Genomic DNA, 17,496 nt, shown 5'->3' on the forward strand with positions numbered 1-17,496 from the left:
ACACTATCTAACGGCCGGTGTAGGTAGATCTACTGAGGGCCTGCTTCAGTTCTTCAAGCTTACAGCAGATATAGTCCGTTACTAAAAAAAGTGTTAGCACTCGGAGATAGTTGTACTCGTTAGGTCTGCGCTGTATGTGTTAGACGAAGCAGCCGACAGTACCTGGGTTATCCCCTTTGCCGATAATTATTACTTTGTCCGGACCCTTGGACAGGTTCCATCTTTCCGCTTAACTCCAGTACTTGTTCTGCAACGCCTTTGCACGCTTGTATTTATGGTTGAGCAACAATAGAATTGAGATTTCCGAATGCGTGTGCACTGTGCCGGTAATCTGATGTCGACCGTTCTTCCGACACGCGACGCGGGGTCATATCCTGGCGTCTTGCCCTTCCTGGTGTTCAGGTGTTTGTCCAGGCCTGGATGGCGCTGTCATGGATTTTGTTGAGCCGAAGTGCGAGGATATCATGTGAGCGAAGGATAAGTGTCTCCCTACACTCTGTGCATCTGGTTTGAGGTCACTGGCATGGCGAGATGGAGATGGGCTGAAAAGGATCGATAAGAGGAGAGACCACGTGTGTCCGAAATGCAATCACTGAAAGACGCATGCAGTGTCCTGGCTACCAGCCCTTTGTCCTCTCGCGTGCGTGTCAAGTATTGTTTTGAGGGAAGCACTTGAAAATTGGCTAGGCAGTGTCGTTACAGATGCTGGTTGCCGGAATAACGTACCCAATAGAAGAGGGTCATCCAGCGCGCAAGGTCCTTCGCTTGGCCTAGCTTCGGAACTATGACAAATCAGTCATTCATGAAAAGGCCGTGATGCGCGTTCTAGTGCTAGAACTAGTAGTAGTAGTGCAGTGGAGATCAGCGTGACGAATGAGAAAACTTACTTTCCCTTTCTCCCACTTCCAAGTAGCAACTACTACTACTAGTTAACGTTTGTTGCTGTTTTCATTGAGTGTCCGTTGCTGAGCGCTAGACAACGGGGAGAGCGGTGCTTCACTGTTTGTGAAGATGGCGCTTGCTATGGTCCACTCCCGTGTCAAACGCGTAGGTCTATGTGCAGCATGCTATCTGTGGGTGTGTTGATGTGGTTGTGAAGTGTGATCTGGCGTGTTTACATGGTTTGTGTGGCTGTCATCTGGTGGGCCAACGCGGCAACAGGATGAGCAATGCTCTCTGCTAATGCTTTGTTCCAGGGCTTGTGTGTTCTGTGTTGTGAACTGTCATAGTTGCTGGGGGAAGGCTTCCAAACTCTAATTTAGTCTAAATGAAGCAGAAGCACCACGCTCATACAGAGTGTGGTTATTTCAATATCTGGGGTGTTGTGGCGTGGCTAAACAACAGGTCCACAGGCACAGGACATGCATGTCGTGTACTGATGATGGCCTGCTGGCATCTCTGCAGTACTACAGAAGTCAGTATATCGAAGTAACGTAGTTCTACTACATGATTGTATCGCCAGGGAAAGCATTGACTCGGCCGTAAGAACTGTGTATTTTGATGCAGCTGTGTACGGCCTGGACTGGTTGCCTAAAACCATGGGTTTCCTTCTCTGACCTTGGTGTGTTTTCTACAGAGCATGTCGTCGCATACGTCGAAACCCCTGCCACCGCCGCCTAGCTCCAGCCAGGCGGCGCCTCGCAACGTCCTCAACCGCTCGGAGCTGACCTCGGCTCTGGCCGAGCGACGCATGCTGGTGTCCAGCGACGAGAACAGCCACCAGGACCGGCTGCCAGTTTCCCCGCAGGCGAGGGCGCAGGTGTCGTCGCGACGCTCCTCGCCAAAGGAGCAACGGTACTCCGTCCAAGTGACCAATAGTCCTTCTCTCCCGAATCGATCTAAGCGCTTCTCTGCTCTGGACCTGCCAGTCAGGCCGGCACCAACGGTCGGGCGAGGGAAGAAGCCTGGTCCACCGCCCCCGACAAAGCCTAAACTAACGTCACCTCCGCCAAACCCCAAGCCGAGTGCGTCGCCGGCACCAAAGCCAAAGCCTGGCCGGCTTCCGGAGCAGAGAGCCAAGCTGCCCACTTCACCACTGCAGAATGACCGCAAGCCGACAAAGTCCGAATCTCCGACACACTCCGAAGGGCCCCCAAAGCCGATCCCCAAGCCGCCACTCAAGCCCAGGCGCAGCCAAGGCGACATGCCTGTACAGCAGCAGCAGCAGCAGACCACCTGGCTGCCAACACCACCCACACGTTCGCCGCCGCCTCAGCTGGAAACACAGCCATCGGAGGAGCTGTATGAAGCATACGCCGGCGGCACTATGGAAGATTTCTACGAGGCCCCAATGGATGATGGTTTGATTACCAATAGAATGTCCAGCGTAGATAGTCCCAATTCCGCTGGCTTGTATCGACCGATGGATTTCTCATCAGCCGAGGCCATATCCTTCGGCGGCAGAAATTTTGACGAGCCGTCGCTCTTCGATTCCGCGCCTTCGGGAACCGTTAGTCCGCCCGTCGTTTGCGCCAGATCGGAGCGCGGACCGGGACACCCGCGCAGCAGGACCGAGAGGCCCCCTAGTCCTCCGCGCAAGCCCTTGCCAAATTCGTCAGTCTCGACCTCGGCGCTAGGCGAGCGCGATTCGCAGGTCACCGTACGTCCCAGACCTGCCGTCAAACCCAAAGCCATGAAGACCATACAGGCCGAGAACAGATCCTCGTTCGGCAGCTTCAGCGAACCCAACTCGCCGAATACGAAGCGCACCAGCAAATGCCCCAGTTCTAGCAAGCTAGGCAGTAAGGGAGCTGCCCAGCATGGCTCTGTGGGATCACTTCATAATGCGGCTGGCTCGGCTAACACGGAGAGAACATCTCGACCGTCCAGCCGGTCCGACAATCATCAACAGCAGCAGCACAGTGTCCTGCCCGCACCGCCCACCAAACCTCTTCCAAAGGTTTCTCCGAAACACGACAAGTGCCTGAGTCCGCCATCGGTGCCCCGTCGGGTTGCGTCTAGCGCCGTGTTTGGCAGTCATAAGCGTGAATCTGGTGTGCAGGAGGATTACCCAGAGCCTCCCGTTATCCACGCGGTGTCTCCGTTCAAGGAGCTGAATGAGAAACTGAGCAAATTTTCCAGGGGCCAAAGTGGGGAGCGCAGTGGCACAGGTACCCCGGACAGTGCGGTGGGTCGCAGCAGTACTTCCCCTGAATCGAGCAGTGACATTTACGACGATGTCATTATAGATGTTCCACATCGTGAGAGCGACGGACCTGTGCGTGCGCCGGGATGGGCACGCGAGCAGCCCGGTGACCAAGAAGACGAGGAAGCAGGTGAGCTTACCTACGAATCAGTACCCGCCGTGCAAACAGCAGTGAGACAAGTCCGACCGGACCACAGGAAGGCGGTGGCCAAGCGTGTAGTGGATCGTCTCGGACCTCGGATAAGCATGTTCGGCGCGGGGGCCGCCGGTGCTTCTGCGTATCAAGCGCCGGACCAATCTTCTGTGTCTGATGAGACTTACACGCATCTACAGGACACCTGGACTGATCCAGCAGGGTCAGTTACTGGCTCTTTCTATGAGATGGACGACTTCGAGTTTGACGAGGAAACCCAGTCTGTGTACGAGGCCCCTCAAGATGACGATGGGTACTTTGCTTCGAAAGGTAGAGATTCCGGCCAGGCACCGCATGTGATTGACAAGTGCAGGATGGCCACAATGAAAGCCAGTAGAGGTTACATACTGAAGGCTGCTAAAGGCTTGGATCCTCCTGGTGAGCCACCGGCAGAGCTGGCATCAGCACATGCAGCGTCTGCTCTCCGACCAGAGGATCTCTACAGTGAAAGTAAGTGTGTGTGTTTGTGCGTGTGTGTGTGTGGGGGGGGGGGAGTATGTATGTGCTGTTGGGGGAGGCATGGGGTAGATAAGCAGGCGGTTGTGTATACTGACGCATTCGTCCCGATGCCATCACTATTTGCCGGACAGGTCAATTCGCGGTGGGTTGAGGCGTGCTTATTAGAATCCCTCTCTCTCTCTCTCTCTCTCTCTCTCTCAACTGTCTCAACGCCATGGTTAGACCTCTAACCTAGTTCATTCCTGGCTTGAACTTATATTTACATTCAATACAGATGGACGTGAGCTGTATCCTTTGTTCATGAAAACCGGCCTGAACGCTGTGCGCTTTGGCAAGTTCCCCAGCTTCATTCAGGGTCGTCAGCGACGCCCTCACTTAGGGCGCACCGACAGCAAAATGGTATGTATGCTTGCTTGCTTGGTTGTGGATTGTGAAAGAGGGTAGTAGAGACTTCGACCTCAGTTGCCCAGAGAACTTTGTAAGGACAGCTACCTGCAGGCTTAGGTGATAGATCTTCTAAATGGGGTGTTCTGGTGATTCGGATTCTAATACAAAGCATGTGGATTTTCTGTTTACATGTTGATCAATCTCATGTTTCAAAGTACTCTCCAAACTGGACTTCTGAGAATTTTAGTTTTTAATTGAAACTGTCCATTCCCGCATTCTGCGCTGTACACGTGTTTTTTTCGTTAAGAAAATCATTAGTCTGACTTGTGAAAGGCAATGGTACTAGGGACCGGATACGATCATGATTGTTCACTGTACACTGTGTTGACTATATTTGAAGACCCAGGATCTCAGTCTCCGAGCACCTATCATAGGTGTAAAGCGGCTCTTCCTGATTTGTAGATACATTTCTTTTTGTTAAAATAGAAGAAATCCCATCCGAAATCACATCCGAGTTACATTTGTTTTTGTGTTTGTATTTATTCAACATTTCCTGGCTAGTCAAACGACTGCCAATGACAAGTGGATAGGAATGCATACAATATATGTCTGGCTATGTTTTCTTTCTTTGAGACTGCACCTTTTTGTAGACAGAGCTCGGCCAATAGTGGGAGTATGGTGAAAAGTGATATGGTAATATCAGATGGGCCTCCCAGTGTGTTTTTTCGCCACTAACTGCTTGCCATGTGGTGTTTTCTGTTCCTGCGCTGCATCAGTCCGTCAGCTCGCAAGACAAAGGCAGTGACCTCCAATACCAGGTATGTGCGTGTGTGCGTGTGTGTATGTGTGTATGTGTGTGTGTATGTGTGTGTGTGTGTGTGTGTGTGTGTGTGTGTGTGTGTGTGTGTGTGTGTGTGTGTGTGTGTGTGTGTGTGTGTGTGTTTACTCTTTAGAAACCCTTCTCTGTTTTCAATAGTGCACATTCTTGTATGAAACTTCACTCCTCAACTCCAATTACGGCCTCTTTACTGCGATACAAATCAATTTATATCACACCGAATATTCGGCCCTGGCCCATTATCAGCGTTATTTTACAATCGTTTCCGTTTTATCCTCCTAATGGCAACTGGGCACTGCTGTGGCAGCTCATTTCTATCTGCACAAGGGAGCTTTTCACAAGAAGTTCACATTGCAGTGGTCGTCACTAGACACAGCCTCACGGGTTGTCTTCTATCACAGTGGTCACCAGGCACAGGTTGTCTTACTTGTTTTATACATTGTATGTGTGCACCTCGTAGCATGTCAGACAGCCGAATGATTTGAGGAGAGGGTGAGACCAACCACGGAAGAAGAGGAAAAAGAAAATGAAAAGCACGTACACAAAAGGGGATGGGATTAGCAACTTACAAAGCAATCATATTGATCACTAAACACTGGTATTACTGTATCTCCATGTGATTACTTGCAGTATATACAACTGATAATTTTGCACGAGGAAGTCTACAACAACACGCTGCGTACCATGGTGGAGAGATTTGTGCGTGCACGGGACTTCAGCCCGGACCTGCCCGAAGAGCTACGCGTGATCGACAAACCTGCCGTCAAAGCTCTCTTCAGCAACATTGAAGCGCTCTTCGATGCCAGCACACGGTATGTAGATGTGTTAAACGTGCGACGCAGTTTGAGTATCTTGCACAACATCACTATATTCGAATCGAAATGAAAACCAGCACCAAACACCAATTCCTTCAGGCATTATTCAGTTAAAGAACATCAGCAAAATATGACTTTTAAACAATCTTCTTCAAGGGTGAAGTTGCCAAACAGAACACATAACGGAGAACTATATGGGCACTGTTGTTAAAGCTCTTATCTAGAACGAAACGCTGCACAGTCAAGTACAACTCTGGAGAAAATAATTATTATTTGTAACGGATACTGTGACGTACATATATCACAAGTGGATGACAGCAGATTTTGGTTTTGATGTATTTTTCTTTTTGACCCGTTGTTCTGTTGACAGACTGCTCTCTGGCCTGAAGAGTCGCCAGGCAGAGCAAGGAGGAGATATGGAGTCTGTGTCTGACTTGTTTCAGTACATGGTAAGTCAGGTCTGTGTGTGTGTTAGTGTGAGCGAGTGAGTGAGTGAGTTTCACCGAGTGCAATTGACTGGGTGTGATATCGACATTAGTGTGATGCATCCATCCATAAAACCAGCTTTCAATGATGCACCTCCTTTGATAAATTAACTGCATCTCATTGTGGGCTGCTGCAGCAAGTACAGTGGAACCTACTTTTCACAGACCACAGCCGGCCACTGACCAATGTAACGACCTGTAAAATCAGAACGTTTTCGAAAAATTGGAACAAGTCACGGGCAGTCCTGACTGCCTTTCTGGCCCTGCGTTAGGTTCCTGCATATGTGAGCCGTACAAGTAAGGTGGAACAGAATTGTATTGCAACTCAGAGTTTCACGCTTGCGTGATCATCAGGCAAACATTATTCGAGCATACGGAGTTCATCGGACACGGGACAACTTACCCTGGTCCGGATGATAGCTGGATATCTTAGGTGTGTCTGAGTGCTATGGAGATAGTTGGTTGCATTGTACATATAGTAGAGTGCTATTAAAAAAGTTTTTTGTCTGGAAATTCTCACCAGAGTGTCTCCTTGGCAAGCCAATCTATTCCTTTGCTCGAAAGTTGCTTTGTCTGCTGTTCTCTCCCGTGTGTTCTGCATTGAACAGCTGTGTGAATGCATGAACAAACTGTACATGACCTACTGCACTAACCACGTGTATCAGCTGCGGAAGCTCGAGGAGCTATGGTTAGTTCCGTGGTGTTGCAATCCGCACTTCTGCGCATGTTGGATTTAGGTCTATGCTCATATTGTTTAGTGCAGGTAATGTGACCTCGGTGTTGCTGTGGCAAGCTGATACATGTACTACTGTCCACAGATAATACTCTAGTCCGGGCACAGGTCATGCATGCAGCAATCATCGGCTTGTCAGTGGAATGCGTTCACTCAATGCTCTGGCTCACAGGAGCGTCACCTTAACTGCTGGTATCATCTCTAGCTGGCAACAACTAATGTCGAGATTAGATTGAGTTCTACAGTGTAACTTTCTTAGAATGCAGTCGAAAGTAACCCTCTTGTACGGGCAAATATACCATCGTAAATCAATAATGGAAAATGCAACTAAATCCGAAGTCAATGAAAAGAAAATGTGAGCTGTTTGGCCTTGTTTTTTTCTACACTAGCCGAAGTACTTTATAGGCCATTTAATTGTTATCTCTCCTATCCGGAACTGTGCACTGCCCATAACTCTGAAATGTCCTAAATTCTGAAGTCATGTATATTCTGACGGGAAAGTGCCTGTAACTTTGAGGCCCAGATAAGAAAGATGTATAGCTTTAGGGACATGATCCTCATTACGTTATATCCCATAGCATGCTCTGCCCAGGGGACTGTATCCTGATGTATTCCTGTACATAAGGAACACTGGATCCTGCTGGATAGGTGATTTGGGCAATATAATGTGTCTCTGATCTTCTTGTTCTACTTATCTGCAGCAAGGACAACTCGCATTTCAGCCGATCATTGGCCATTGTGGAGAATGACAGGTCCCTGTCGGGAAACAAGCTAGCCTCATTCCTGTCCGTCCCGATCTCCTACATCATCTACTTGCCAAAGTACTTGCAGGTATGCTCCTGTGGTTGGTATGTCCTACACGACTGTTTTTGTTGGAGCTGGCATCATTGACTCCCTTCTATATTGTGCCAGGCACATTGATCACTTTTTTGTTTACCACATAATTCCGTGCATTTCTCCAGGGTAACAGAGGCAGACAGTAAGTAGTTCAACACAGATTTAATATACTGTCAGGTATTGGTTGGTCATGTTCGTTCATCTAGAGTGGTTTCACATCTATCTATCACTTGACCCCATAGGAAAACCGTATTGGTTCCAACTCGAGTCACAACCCATGCATATGTGGGTCACATGACATTGGCCATGTTGGTCCCACTGTCCACATGCCATGATCACTGTCAACACAAGTTTAGTCACATGACGCGGATATGAAACAACTCTATATTCTTCTTTTGAAGTATTTATTGTTTACTGTCTTGTACACAGCCTGGCAAGAAGAAGCAAACGTCTTTTATAAATTGATATCGATCAAAGTATCATATCCCATCAATGTCGGTTTCAACGAAAACGTGCCGAAACCCTTCACATATTGTGTAGTTAGTTTCAAAAATGACATATTGACCATCAGATATGTGGAGCACAAACAGCTATTCCTGTATATCCTCTTCCCATTTTAGCATTCTTTGAGCTAATTGTGTAATGACCATTGCTCAATTGCCTTCCTTTCCTGTAGGTGCTGACTGAAAACCTACCTCCCCAGGCGACCACTGTGGAGTTCAAAACTGCCGACTCCGCTAAGAAGGTACAGAATCAACCAATGAAGGAATTTGAAGTCGTAATGAATGAGCGCAACTGTACGGCCCTCGTCTAACAGCTCGTTTGATCATGGGCCTAGTGATAAACTGATGGTATCTCTCTCTCTCTCTTTCCTTTTCTCTCTCTCTCTCTCTCTCTCTCTTTCTCTCTCTCTCTCATCATGCATTCTGGAGCAAGAGTGAACAATCCACACCAGATGGGCTACACTATGCCTATCTCGTAATCGTGTTTTGGCTGGTATGCTTGGCTTACGACTTCCGCAACAACGCCCCCCCCCCCCCCCCCCACTAATCACCTAACTACCGTGCAAGCCCCCATTTCCCACGCATCCACATTCATTCATGCCCCGCCTGCTCCTCTGGATGTAAACCTGGTGACTCAGCACTATTGTCAGGCATACCACAATTCTGCATACCCCTTTCTGGCAGTCTAACATTGTAGCTGTAATTATCTCAGAAGCTTGAATCTGCAGTATCCATGGATCGTGCCGGCATCTAAAATCCCAGTCAGATAGTTTAACATCTCAGGCCTTCTGTTTGTGTGTATGCGTGTATGTGTGTGCGTGCGTGTACGTGTGTGTGTGTGGGTGTGCCTGTGTTTGTGTGTATGCGTATGCGTGGATCCAACCTTGCTTGTTCACAAACAGGTCGCTAGGTGGTGTGATGAAGCAGCGCAGACTGTGAACCGCACTGAACAGCTGGTACGGACTGAACATCAACTGGACTTTGCCAAGGTCAAGGTAATGCGCCCTTCCTTCTTCGTTCTGCGGTATATATTTTCATTCTTCGTACAAAGTAAACCTTGGACTTTGATTCTTTTCTCCTGCTCCCTGCTGAGCAGAGGGTGGTGCTGCCTTGCAGGCTAGCGGATATGAATGTTCCATTGCCTCATTGGTTATCCTTTGATTGTAGTTTGGAGCTATCAAGTGTCTATTCTGCGAGAAACAGCCGCTGGCTTGAATGTTCCCAACAATCCACTTTACTAGTGCTTGAACGAATGATATGTTTAAAAATACCACAAAGGCATAATGCTCCAACCTGTGGTGTTGAGCACTCTAGGCAATCTGGGAACTCTCGTCGCTATAGTGTATGTTTAAAAATATGTTTGAAAACAGCGAATTGTGTCTTTTTCATGTCCGTTCATTTGACAGCAAGCATGGGCTCAGCGTTTGAAGAAACCCACTTTAACATTCCCTGTGTATTCCGTCCTGTTGTCTGTGCATCTTTGTCAGCATATTGCCCTGGTGTCGCAGGCCAGACGGCTAATCCGGTCTGCTCCCGTCCGACACTATGATGTGTCCAATCCGGCTGCACCTCATCGTCAGGACGCTCACCTTCTTGTGTTCAACGACCTGATCATGCTTGCCAAGCCCAAGGGGATCATGAGGTATATAGCTCTTTATCATGGTTTGTGGCTCTTGTAAAAGAAATCGCCTGCTCTAATTCTCGCGATCCTTGACTGATCCTGCTGGTACAATTCACATAATATTATGACGATAACATTGGTTGTTCATATTGACTGTTTGCTGCATTGACCAATTCAGTATTGTAAACTTTGTTTGGGGGACTTTAAAATGTCTCTCCGCCTCATAAAGAATTTGTAAGAAGTAGGACAGAAGAATAGAACAAGCAGTCTTGAACCTGCAACAGTGGAAATGTACAGCAACCCCGTATACTACCCAGCCACTAAGATGTGTTTTTTTTCGGGCCTCTTTTACGGGCAAAAATTCACACAATGGTTTAAAAATGCAATAAAACATACACTGGAGAAGAAATCAGGAACATGCACTAAGCTGTGAATACTACAGATTTGTACCCGAGATTATGCAACATTCTGTGTATACTATTGTACCAGTGTCACAGGTCTAAAACAGCTGCTAAAAGACAAGACTTGACTTTTGGGTTCTGTCAAAGTGGTCACGATGAAATACGACATTGACCTCGTCTTCAACGCAAAGGCCTCGTAAAGAGTCAACAATCGCCTCAGCGGACATTGGTCTTTCACTCGGCCTATTTATCCAATATAGACCTTGTCTCCGTCAATGTCCTATAATAGACACCCTTAGCAAACAACGGTAACGCTATTTTTTACGGTACTCGTACCTTGATCATCCAAATAGCGTTGAAGCTGCAGCGTATAAACGTTATGGGGGCTGATTTATCGTTGTGACCAACGGTACGTGTTTTGGCCAAATATTGCATAGTCCGTACGCATTTCACCTTGTATCGCGAGGATGGTAACAAAAATGGTTGTACCGCGCGAAATCAGTGGCAACAGCGTACTAAAAATAGCGTGCATCTTGCTAAAGGTCGAACCCAAATCACGGTATTTTCCCCCTTACGATAATACCGTTACAACATAACGTTTTTTGCTAAGGGTGTCTAATGTAACTTGGCTGTAAAGTGCACAGACATAGGGATGCTGCCGTGACCCATGATGATAAACACCCCACAAATACCACCTGGCAGATTTCTTTATGTTACTTGTGTATTCACTATCTCTGTCAAACTGCTGCTGTTGTCCAATTCTCTAGTACTCTGAAAAATCTCGGAAGCAGCAAGAGCCAGCTCAAAGTCCAAAGTTGGTGCGAGAGGCGGCAAGTTCACGTGGAGACCGACGAGAAAGAGATGCTTGACTTTCCGGTCGCTGACCAGGAGAAAACGCTGAAGGGCGGCCTATCCAGGGTGGGTGTTCCACGAGATGCATTTTGACACTGCAGGCGAGCATTTGTGCGTTTGTGCATGTGTGTACGTATGTGTGTGTGCATATGTTTGTGTAGCACCGCTGGAATGTGTGTATGAGCTTCCGATTCCTCACTTCGGAAGAGTTTGTTTTCCTTTGAAAGGTTTGTTCAGATTGAAACTGTTAAGCTAACTTGAGCTGAAAAACGATATTGTACTTTGTTGGCTCAAGTCATCTATTACATTTTTTCTATTTGATTGAACGCGACGTCGACGTTGTCGACAGATGCATGACCCTCATTTGATTTTTCATCTGAGCTATATGCGTGCTGTATTATTATTATTATTATTATTTGATTGAAATCTTTCTGTACAACTTCTTACTAAGTGAGTTCCACTTTTTTGTTTTGTTCAGCTTCGCAGCAATGTGCGTAAGGAAGCAGCCCTGGACACAGAGTTGGCGTTCAAGTTGATGTTGGATGCCGACGGTGAACGAAAGGAGTACATCCTGGAAGCCTTCAGCTTGTGAGTGTTGCGAACTCTTTGTGTGTGCGCGCTCTCGCGTGTGGGTGTGTGTGTGTATGTGTGTGCATGTATGTGCATGTATGTGTGCGTCTGGAGATGCGAACGTAGTGGCATGTGTGTATGTGTTCATAGCGGTGGCTGATTTATTTGCAGCGTCTTCCATTCACTCGTATAGTAGTAATTGTCATGTAGAGAGGCCTCTATAAGGTTATCCTAGTATCGCACCCCTATGCTATGGCCTAGCCCAAACACAGGCTTAACGTGTGACAAGAACCTGTCAACAGAATTGACAGGTGTGTACAGAATGATCAGTGAGCTAGGCTGCTTGGCAGCTTGTGGTGGGCTACCTCTGGGAAGGCCACTTCACCAACGATCTTACAATAAAATAACTCAGGTTTTGGTCCCCCAATTAAAAATGTGTTAGAAATGAAGAAAAAAAGAAAGATACAAATTGCCAAAAAATTGCGGAAAAACAGAGAAAATGGCCGAAATTGGCAGAAACCAGGAAAATAAGGGAAATGAGAGAAAATTTAGGCCCGGTTGAAACTGGATGTGTGACAAAGGGATTTGCTTTGGCTGGGTTGGCAAGTAGAAGTATGATGTTGGTAGGTTTACCAGACCTTTCATGCCCTAGTTGATAACCTACAGTTCGGTTCATGACTAAGCTGTTTGCAGTGCACTGGTGAAGGGTGGAGTGATTACAAGTGGCTGCCATTAGAAGTACCCATGCATGCAGTGTGGCAGGCTGAAGTAGGGCAGGAAGCTGGCTCTTCACACGTGATAATCCAGCACTGGAGGTCAATGCTGGGTTCAGGCATCATTGAATGCTTGAGACATGTAATTAGTGGGAAAGTGGATTGGCAGGGTCAGTGTGGTGTATAGTCTGTTCTCTAGCACTTACACCTGTTCATGTGGAATGCACTGCCAGCTGCAGGTACCCTGCACCATGCACTGCATCAGCGACTAATGACAGCAGGTGAAGAGTGGCTGGCTTACAGCTTTCTCCCTTTCCCATAGACAAGTTGCCAAACTCCGGTCACGTGCCTGCACTGGCTGGGAGGAAACGTGCTGAGCAGGGGGCGGGGGGGGGGGCAAATGCAGTACCTGCAGTTGTGCTTTTGGTTGGTGTTGCTTCGTAGAAAGTTTAACCTCTTTAGCACGACGCTACCTGAACGCGCCCCACGTCAACACCTGTAAAGGTCGCATTTTCCCATGAAAGTACTGGCTGCTCAAGGGTCGATAACTTTACCTTCCCTTGGACGAATTCCATGATCTTGAGCTTCCTGGAAAGGTCTTGAGAAGAGGGACAAACTGGTATCAAACTCAGCTCGGAGCGAAACCAAAACCCCGTGCTACAGTCTGGCAAACTTCATCCGAGCGCTCGACAGACTTGAGCACGGCCAAGACTAACCAAGCTCAAATATTCAGCTGCCATTTCGGTCTCCTTGCTCGTATCGAGCTCAAATTTTTTGTGAGGACTCACGGGATCGACTACCATCATTTGAATCTTGTTTCCATGGCAGCGGGTAGCGCACAAATGATCCATGATTGAAAATACGCGTTCTGCAGCCTGCGCAAAAAAATCGAGTTGAAATTTGCCGTGTCGAGTCGCATATCTCAACAACCGGTAGTCGTATCATTTCGGCGATTGTTTCTATCGCCAGCTGAGAGTTTTCTCTTCCAGATACATGTTTCGATTGTGAGAATCGACCAAGTATTGAGTGAGTTACGATAGTTTGAACAAGTCACTATGGACTCAACACGGACCCCACGACTATGAGATGCAGGTTCACTGTACAGTGTACAGCGCGCGTCGTACTAGTACGACGGCCGTGGGGCATGCAACTCATGTGCGTCGTACTAGTACGACGCTCGCGCTAAAGGGGTTAATAGTCGACAGTCTGAAGTTATTTTTCGGTTGGCTCGGAGTGTTCGCGATCACCAGAATTCTCATGTATTGCGTAGACGGCATTGTTTGTGTAGGACCAGTGAATGTTTGGATGCAGCGCTGATGGAAAATGAAGCTATGTGCACGAATTTCCGTGACCTGACTCAAGATGTGATTGTCAGGGAATTTGGTTCCGACAGCAACAACACAGTCTTGTGAAGTTACATGAGTGTACCAAGCTCCGGTATTTCCAGCAATCATGCGAATATACGAATTCATGGAAAGAAGAAGAAGTCTTGAACAGTAATTAGTTGGTGTGTACAGGGGACTCCAGCTCTCGCAGAGCCTCTGCGCAATAACGTCGAGGAGCAGGGACGAATCGTTGTCACGCATCGTTGGGATGTATAGGTGAGCTTGACGCACCCAGGTCCTAACTGGAGCTCTGTTGAGTTCGGCTGCTAGAAGGACCCGAACCTGCGGTGACGGTGCAGTGGGCTCCTTGTGCTCCTGCATGATGCAGTGGGCTGCCTCATCAGATGGCTGCCTGTTCACGGACATCTTACCACCAGGTTCTTGTGAATTGGCAGAAGAATATAATGTGGATTATTTCTTCGTTTCCACCATTTCTACACGGCCACGTAAAGTGTCATGTACACTTTATGTGTTGTGTTTCTGGATAGAAGTTGCCCCAATGTAGAGACCAATCTTGAGAGAAGTGTGCCAGACAGTAGTAAATCATTGCACAGACAAAGTAATGCAATTGCCTTGATTCCAACAATCCTATATAGAAAGTGCACCAAGGTAGAGAACAGCGTTGGGCCAATCACGCAGCTTGAAGCGATATGCCAAGTCTTCCGGGTACATTCCCAACCTGACACGCATAAGCACAAGCAGAAGCTCATCTCTTGCCGACAGCTGGCGTTGTCGGCCAGTTGTCTTGCCAGTTGTCTTGCCAGTCTTACCATAGAACTGGTAGAGCTATATCTGGTCTGAATGCTTACTGACGTATGGTCTCTTACTGACGTATGGTCTCTTACTGACGTATGGTCTCTTGGCTGCGAACAACTCTCTGCCTCTCAATACTTGATTTACTAAATTTCCGGCCACCTGTCGTCAGGGTGAATAGAAATCTGGCTATTTATGAAAATTTGCTGCTTCAGTTATTGAGAGAGTTTATGGGGTTATCTGCGTCTTTGATCCTAGAGGGTGGTGGCGTTCCCACGGCGGATGCGGAAAACTCGGCTTCCAGCCGAGTCTCACGCGAACCGTGAAATTTTTTTAATTTTTTTAATGGCAACAAAGAAACCATATGTGAGTAATGTGTAAATAGGTACAATGGAATTTGTGGAATCGTTAGAAAATAAGTCGAAAGGCTACTTAAGATTGAGAGAGGGAGAGAAAGAGAGGAGGGTTGGGGGGGGGGGGGGGTGGGAGGCTGATAATAATTATGACATTGAGCTTTTCCAGCATTGTCTCTCTGTCTCTTTCTTTCTCTCTGCCACGGTCTATTTCTTCCCTGTCTGCCAATCATGTGCACGTACTGTGCAGCACCGATCGCGAGAGATGGCTGACGGCAATAGACAACGAGGCGTCGAAGGCGGGCCATGCAGTGGAGTCCATCTACGAGGACGCTGAGCTCACTCACTATGAGGTGACGACGGAGCACATTGCCAGCGAGACGGATGAGCTCACTCTCACCCTGGGAAATACGGTACTGGCACGGCGAAAAGCGCAAGACGGTAAGTCTGCCGGCCGCCGCGGCGATTGCACATTGTTCAAGTGGACAACCTGCTTGATCCCCCAGTGCGGATCGTACTAGCAGTAGCCATGCATGCCTCCGAATTGTGTCTTCTGGTATTCTGAAGCCTTTAGGGTTTTTTTAAAGTTTATTCCAAGCAATACATACATGGCTGGGGAAGCCAATGACCACTTTGTGTGGCGATTGCAGGGTTTTTATAGCCAACCACAGCTAAGCCTGCCCGTAGAGTGTGTGTGTGTGTGTGTGGAGGGGGGTAAAGTCAAATTTTCATTTTTCACACTAGGTGCCTTATTTTCCAGAGTACTGTAATTTCAAATAATTCCACAAAGGTTTGGTGTACTTTTGGTACTTTCGGTGTATCTATTTCATACCTAAAATTTCAATACAGTCAACTTCTCTGATAACGACACTCGGCTGGGCATCAGAAAAGTGTCCTTATTCGCGAAGTGTCGTTATACCCGAAGTCTCATTACATGTGTCACAGTTGGATGGGACTTTGCTCTGGGCATGAAAATTCTGTCGTTATTCGCGAATTGGCGTTATATCCGCAGTCGTTATTAGCGAAGTTGACTGTAAACCGAACAAACGCCTACACACATAATCACCGGTGCGAGCGATTGCCTGAGTTACGGCCAATTCTTAGTTACTGGCAATGCTAAGTCTCGATCTGCCGGGATTAGGGGACTTTCCCTGTATATAGCACTCTGCGCCTACACTGGTATCTGTGTTCTGCATGTGCTGTGCTCTCTGTACAGGTTGGTGTTTTGGCGAGGACTTGCTCACCGGCCGAGTGGGCTGGTTTCAGCTGATCTTCTGCATCGCCGTGTGATCATGCTGATGTGCTGATGATGTCATCATGTTTTCAACGCATGCACATGTAGTAGCCTTGTGTGATTCTGATGACATCATCGCACTTGGATCTACTGTGAGAGGCCTGTGTGATACTTGTGACGTCATTCTGTTTTCTTCAAAGTACATGGGCTCTACTGCAGCATTCATGTTGTGTTTTTTCTTCATAGCATCATCATATTTATTATATTTAAAAAACTAAAACAGGATAAATCCAGTTGATATTTGGGTTTTCTGTGCACATTTCTTCCGAATTTGGGATACGCTTGCGACGTAACAATCTGGTCCTATTTTTTCTTATACTTTTCATCTTTCTTTTGAATGAGGCTTCGAGAATTTGTTTTAGGCCACACCCGAAATACATATCAGTGCCCGGTCGATGAGAGCCTATTACAATACCAGTGTTTCCAGAATACATTTCTGAAATTTGTCTTACACCATTGCACTGCGCAGGTTTTTTATGCTCGCAATGTACAGTGAAGTTGTGAGAAGTGCTATGCAAACCGATGTAAACGTTAGGCTCGGGTGGAGAGCCAAGGATTAATTATTTATAAGAAGAAAGGAGGACAAAGGAGCTACAAGTTGCACTATACTGTCCACTAACACCGCCAGTTGTTTGACGATTAGCTCATGCGATAACATTGCCCGACACTGACTGACAAACGGTACTGACGTTCTACACCTAAGTTACCTAACTGGCAATCAGCTCTAGCACATCTTGGATGCGCACTCCAACAGCTTTCCAGCTTGGAAAGTTCTAAGTTTTAGAACTAAAAGTAGGTGTAGAACGTCAGTACCGTCGGTCAGTGTCGTGCAATGTTATCGCATGAGCCGATTGTAAAGAAACTGGTGGTGTTAGTAATAGTGGACATTAAAGTGTAATTTGTAGCTCCTTGGTATAAAAAGTTCATCGCCAGAAGTAGATATGCTGACATCATGTCACTGCACGACATGTGACTAACGGTACTGACGTTCTACACCTTACTTACTTTATTTCTAACACTTAGAACTTTCTAATGCATGCTCGCTCGCACGCACACGTGCGCACGAGACAGATAGATAGAGATCTAGAGAGAGGTTTTCTTTAGATTTTTGTAGTCGGGGTGCTGCCCGCAGCATCTGTACGAAGGTGCCGTTTTGTAG

The 17,496-nt window shown here is 47.4% G+C and overlaps 1 protein-coding gene across 2 annotated transcripts in view; it reads left to right on the forward strand.

Annotated features, from left to right (window-relative positions):
* The window catches only part of LOC135818338 (protein piccolo-like), a 17,325-nt gene extending 487 nt beyond the window's left edge, over positions 1 to 16,838 (forward strand). The window contains exons 1-15 of one of the 2 annotated variants that reach the window (XM_065331696.1): positions 889 to 1,047; positions 1,577 to 3,788; positions 4,072 to 4,196; positions 4,961 to 5,002; positions 5,653 to 5,834; positions 6,208 to 6,286; positions 6,931 to 7,010; positions 7,757 to 7,886; positions 8,569 to 8,637; positions 9,298 to 9,390; positions 9,883 to 10,037; positions 11,185 to 11,335; positions 11,748 to 11,857; positions 15,294 to 15,484; positions 16,260 to 16,838. In XM_065331696.1, the coding sequence (XP_065187768.1) occupies positions 1,012 to 1,047; positions 1,577 to 3,788; positions 4,072 to 4,196; positions 4,961 to 5,002; positions 5,653 to 5,834; positions 6,208 to 6,286; positions 6,931 to 7,010; positions 7,757 to 7,886; positions 8,569 to 8,637; positions 9,298 to 9,390; positions 9,883 to 10,037; positions 11,185 to 11,335; positions 11,748 to 11,857; positions 15,294 to 15,484; positions 16,260 to 16,333 (3,729 nt within the window). In that variant the 5' untranslated portion in view covers positions 889 to 1,011 and the 3' untranslated portion in view covers positions 16,334 to 16,838. Of the gene's footprint in view, positions 1 to 888; positions 1,048 to 1,576; positions 3,789 to 4,071; positions 4,197 to 4,960; positions 5,003 to 5,652; positions 5,835 to 6,207; positions 6,287 to 6,930; positions 7,011 to 7,756; positions 7,887 to 8,568; positions 8,638 to 9,297; positions 9,391 to 9,882; positions 10,038 to 11,184; positions 11,336 to 11,747; positions 11,858 to 15,293; positions 15,485 to 16,259 lie in introns of those variants that run through there. The other variant, XM_065331697.1, reaches the window with a different exon arrangement.
* Positions 16,839 to 17,496: the final 658 nt, after the last annotated feature.

The sequence above is a fragment of the Sycon ciliatum genome, chromosome 5 (genome assembly GCF_964019385.1).
Source record: "Sycon ciliatum chromosome 5, ocSycCili1.1, whole genome shotgun sequence".
Classification (NCBI taxonomy): domain Eukaryota; kingdom Metazoa; phylum Porifera; class Calcarea; order Leucosolenida; family Sycettidae; genus Sycon; species Sycon ciliatum.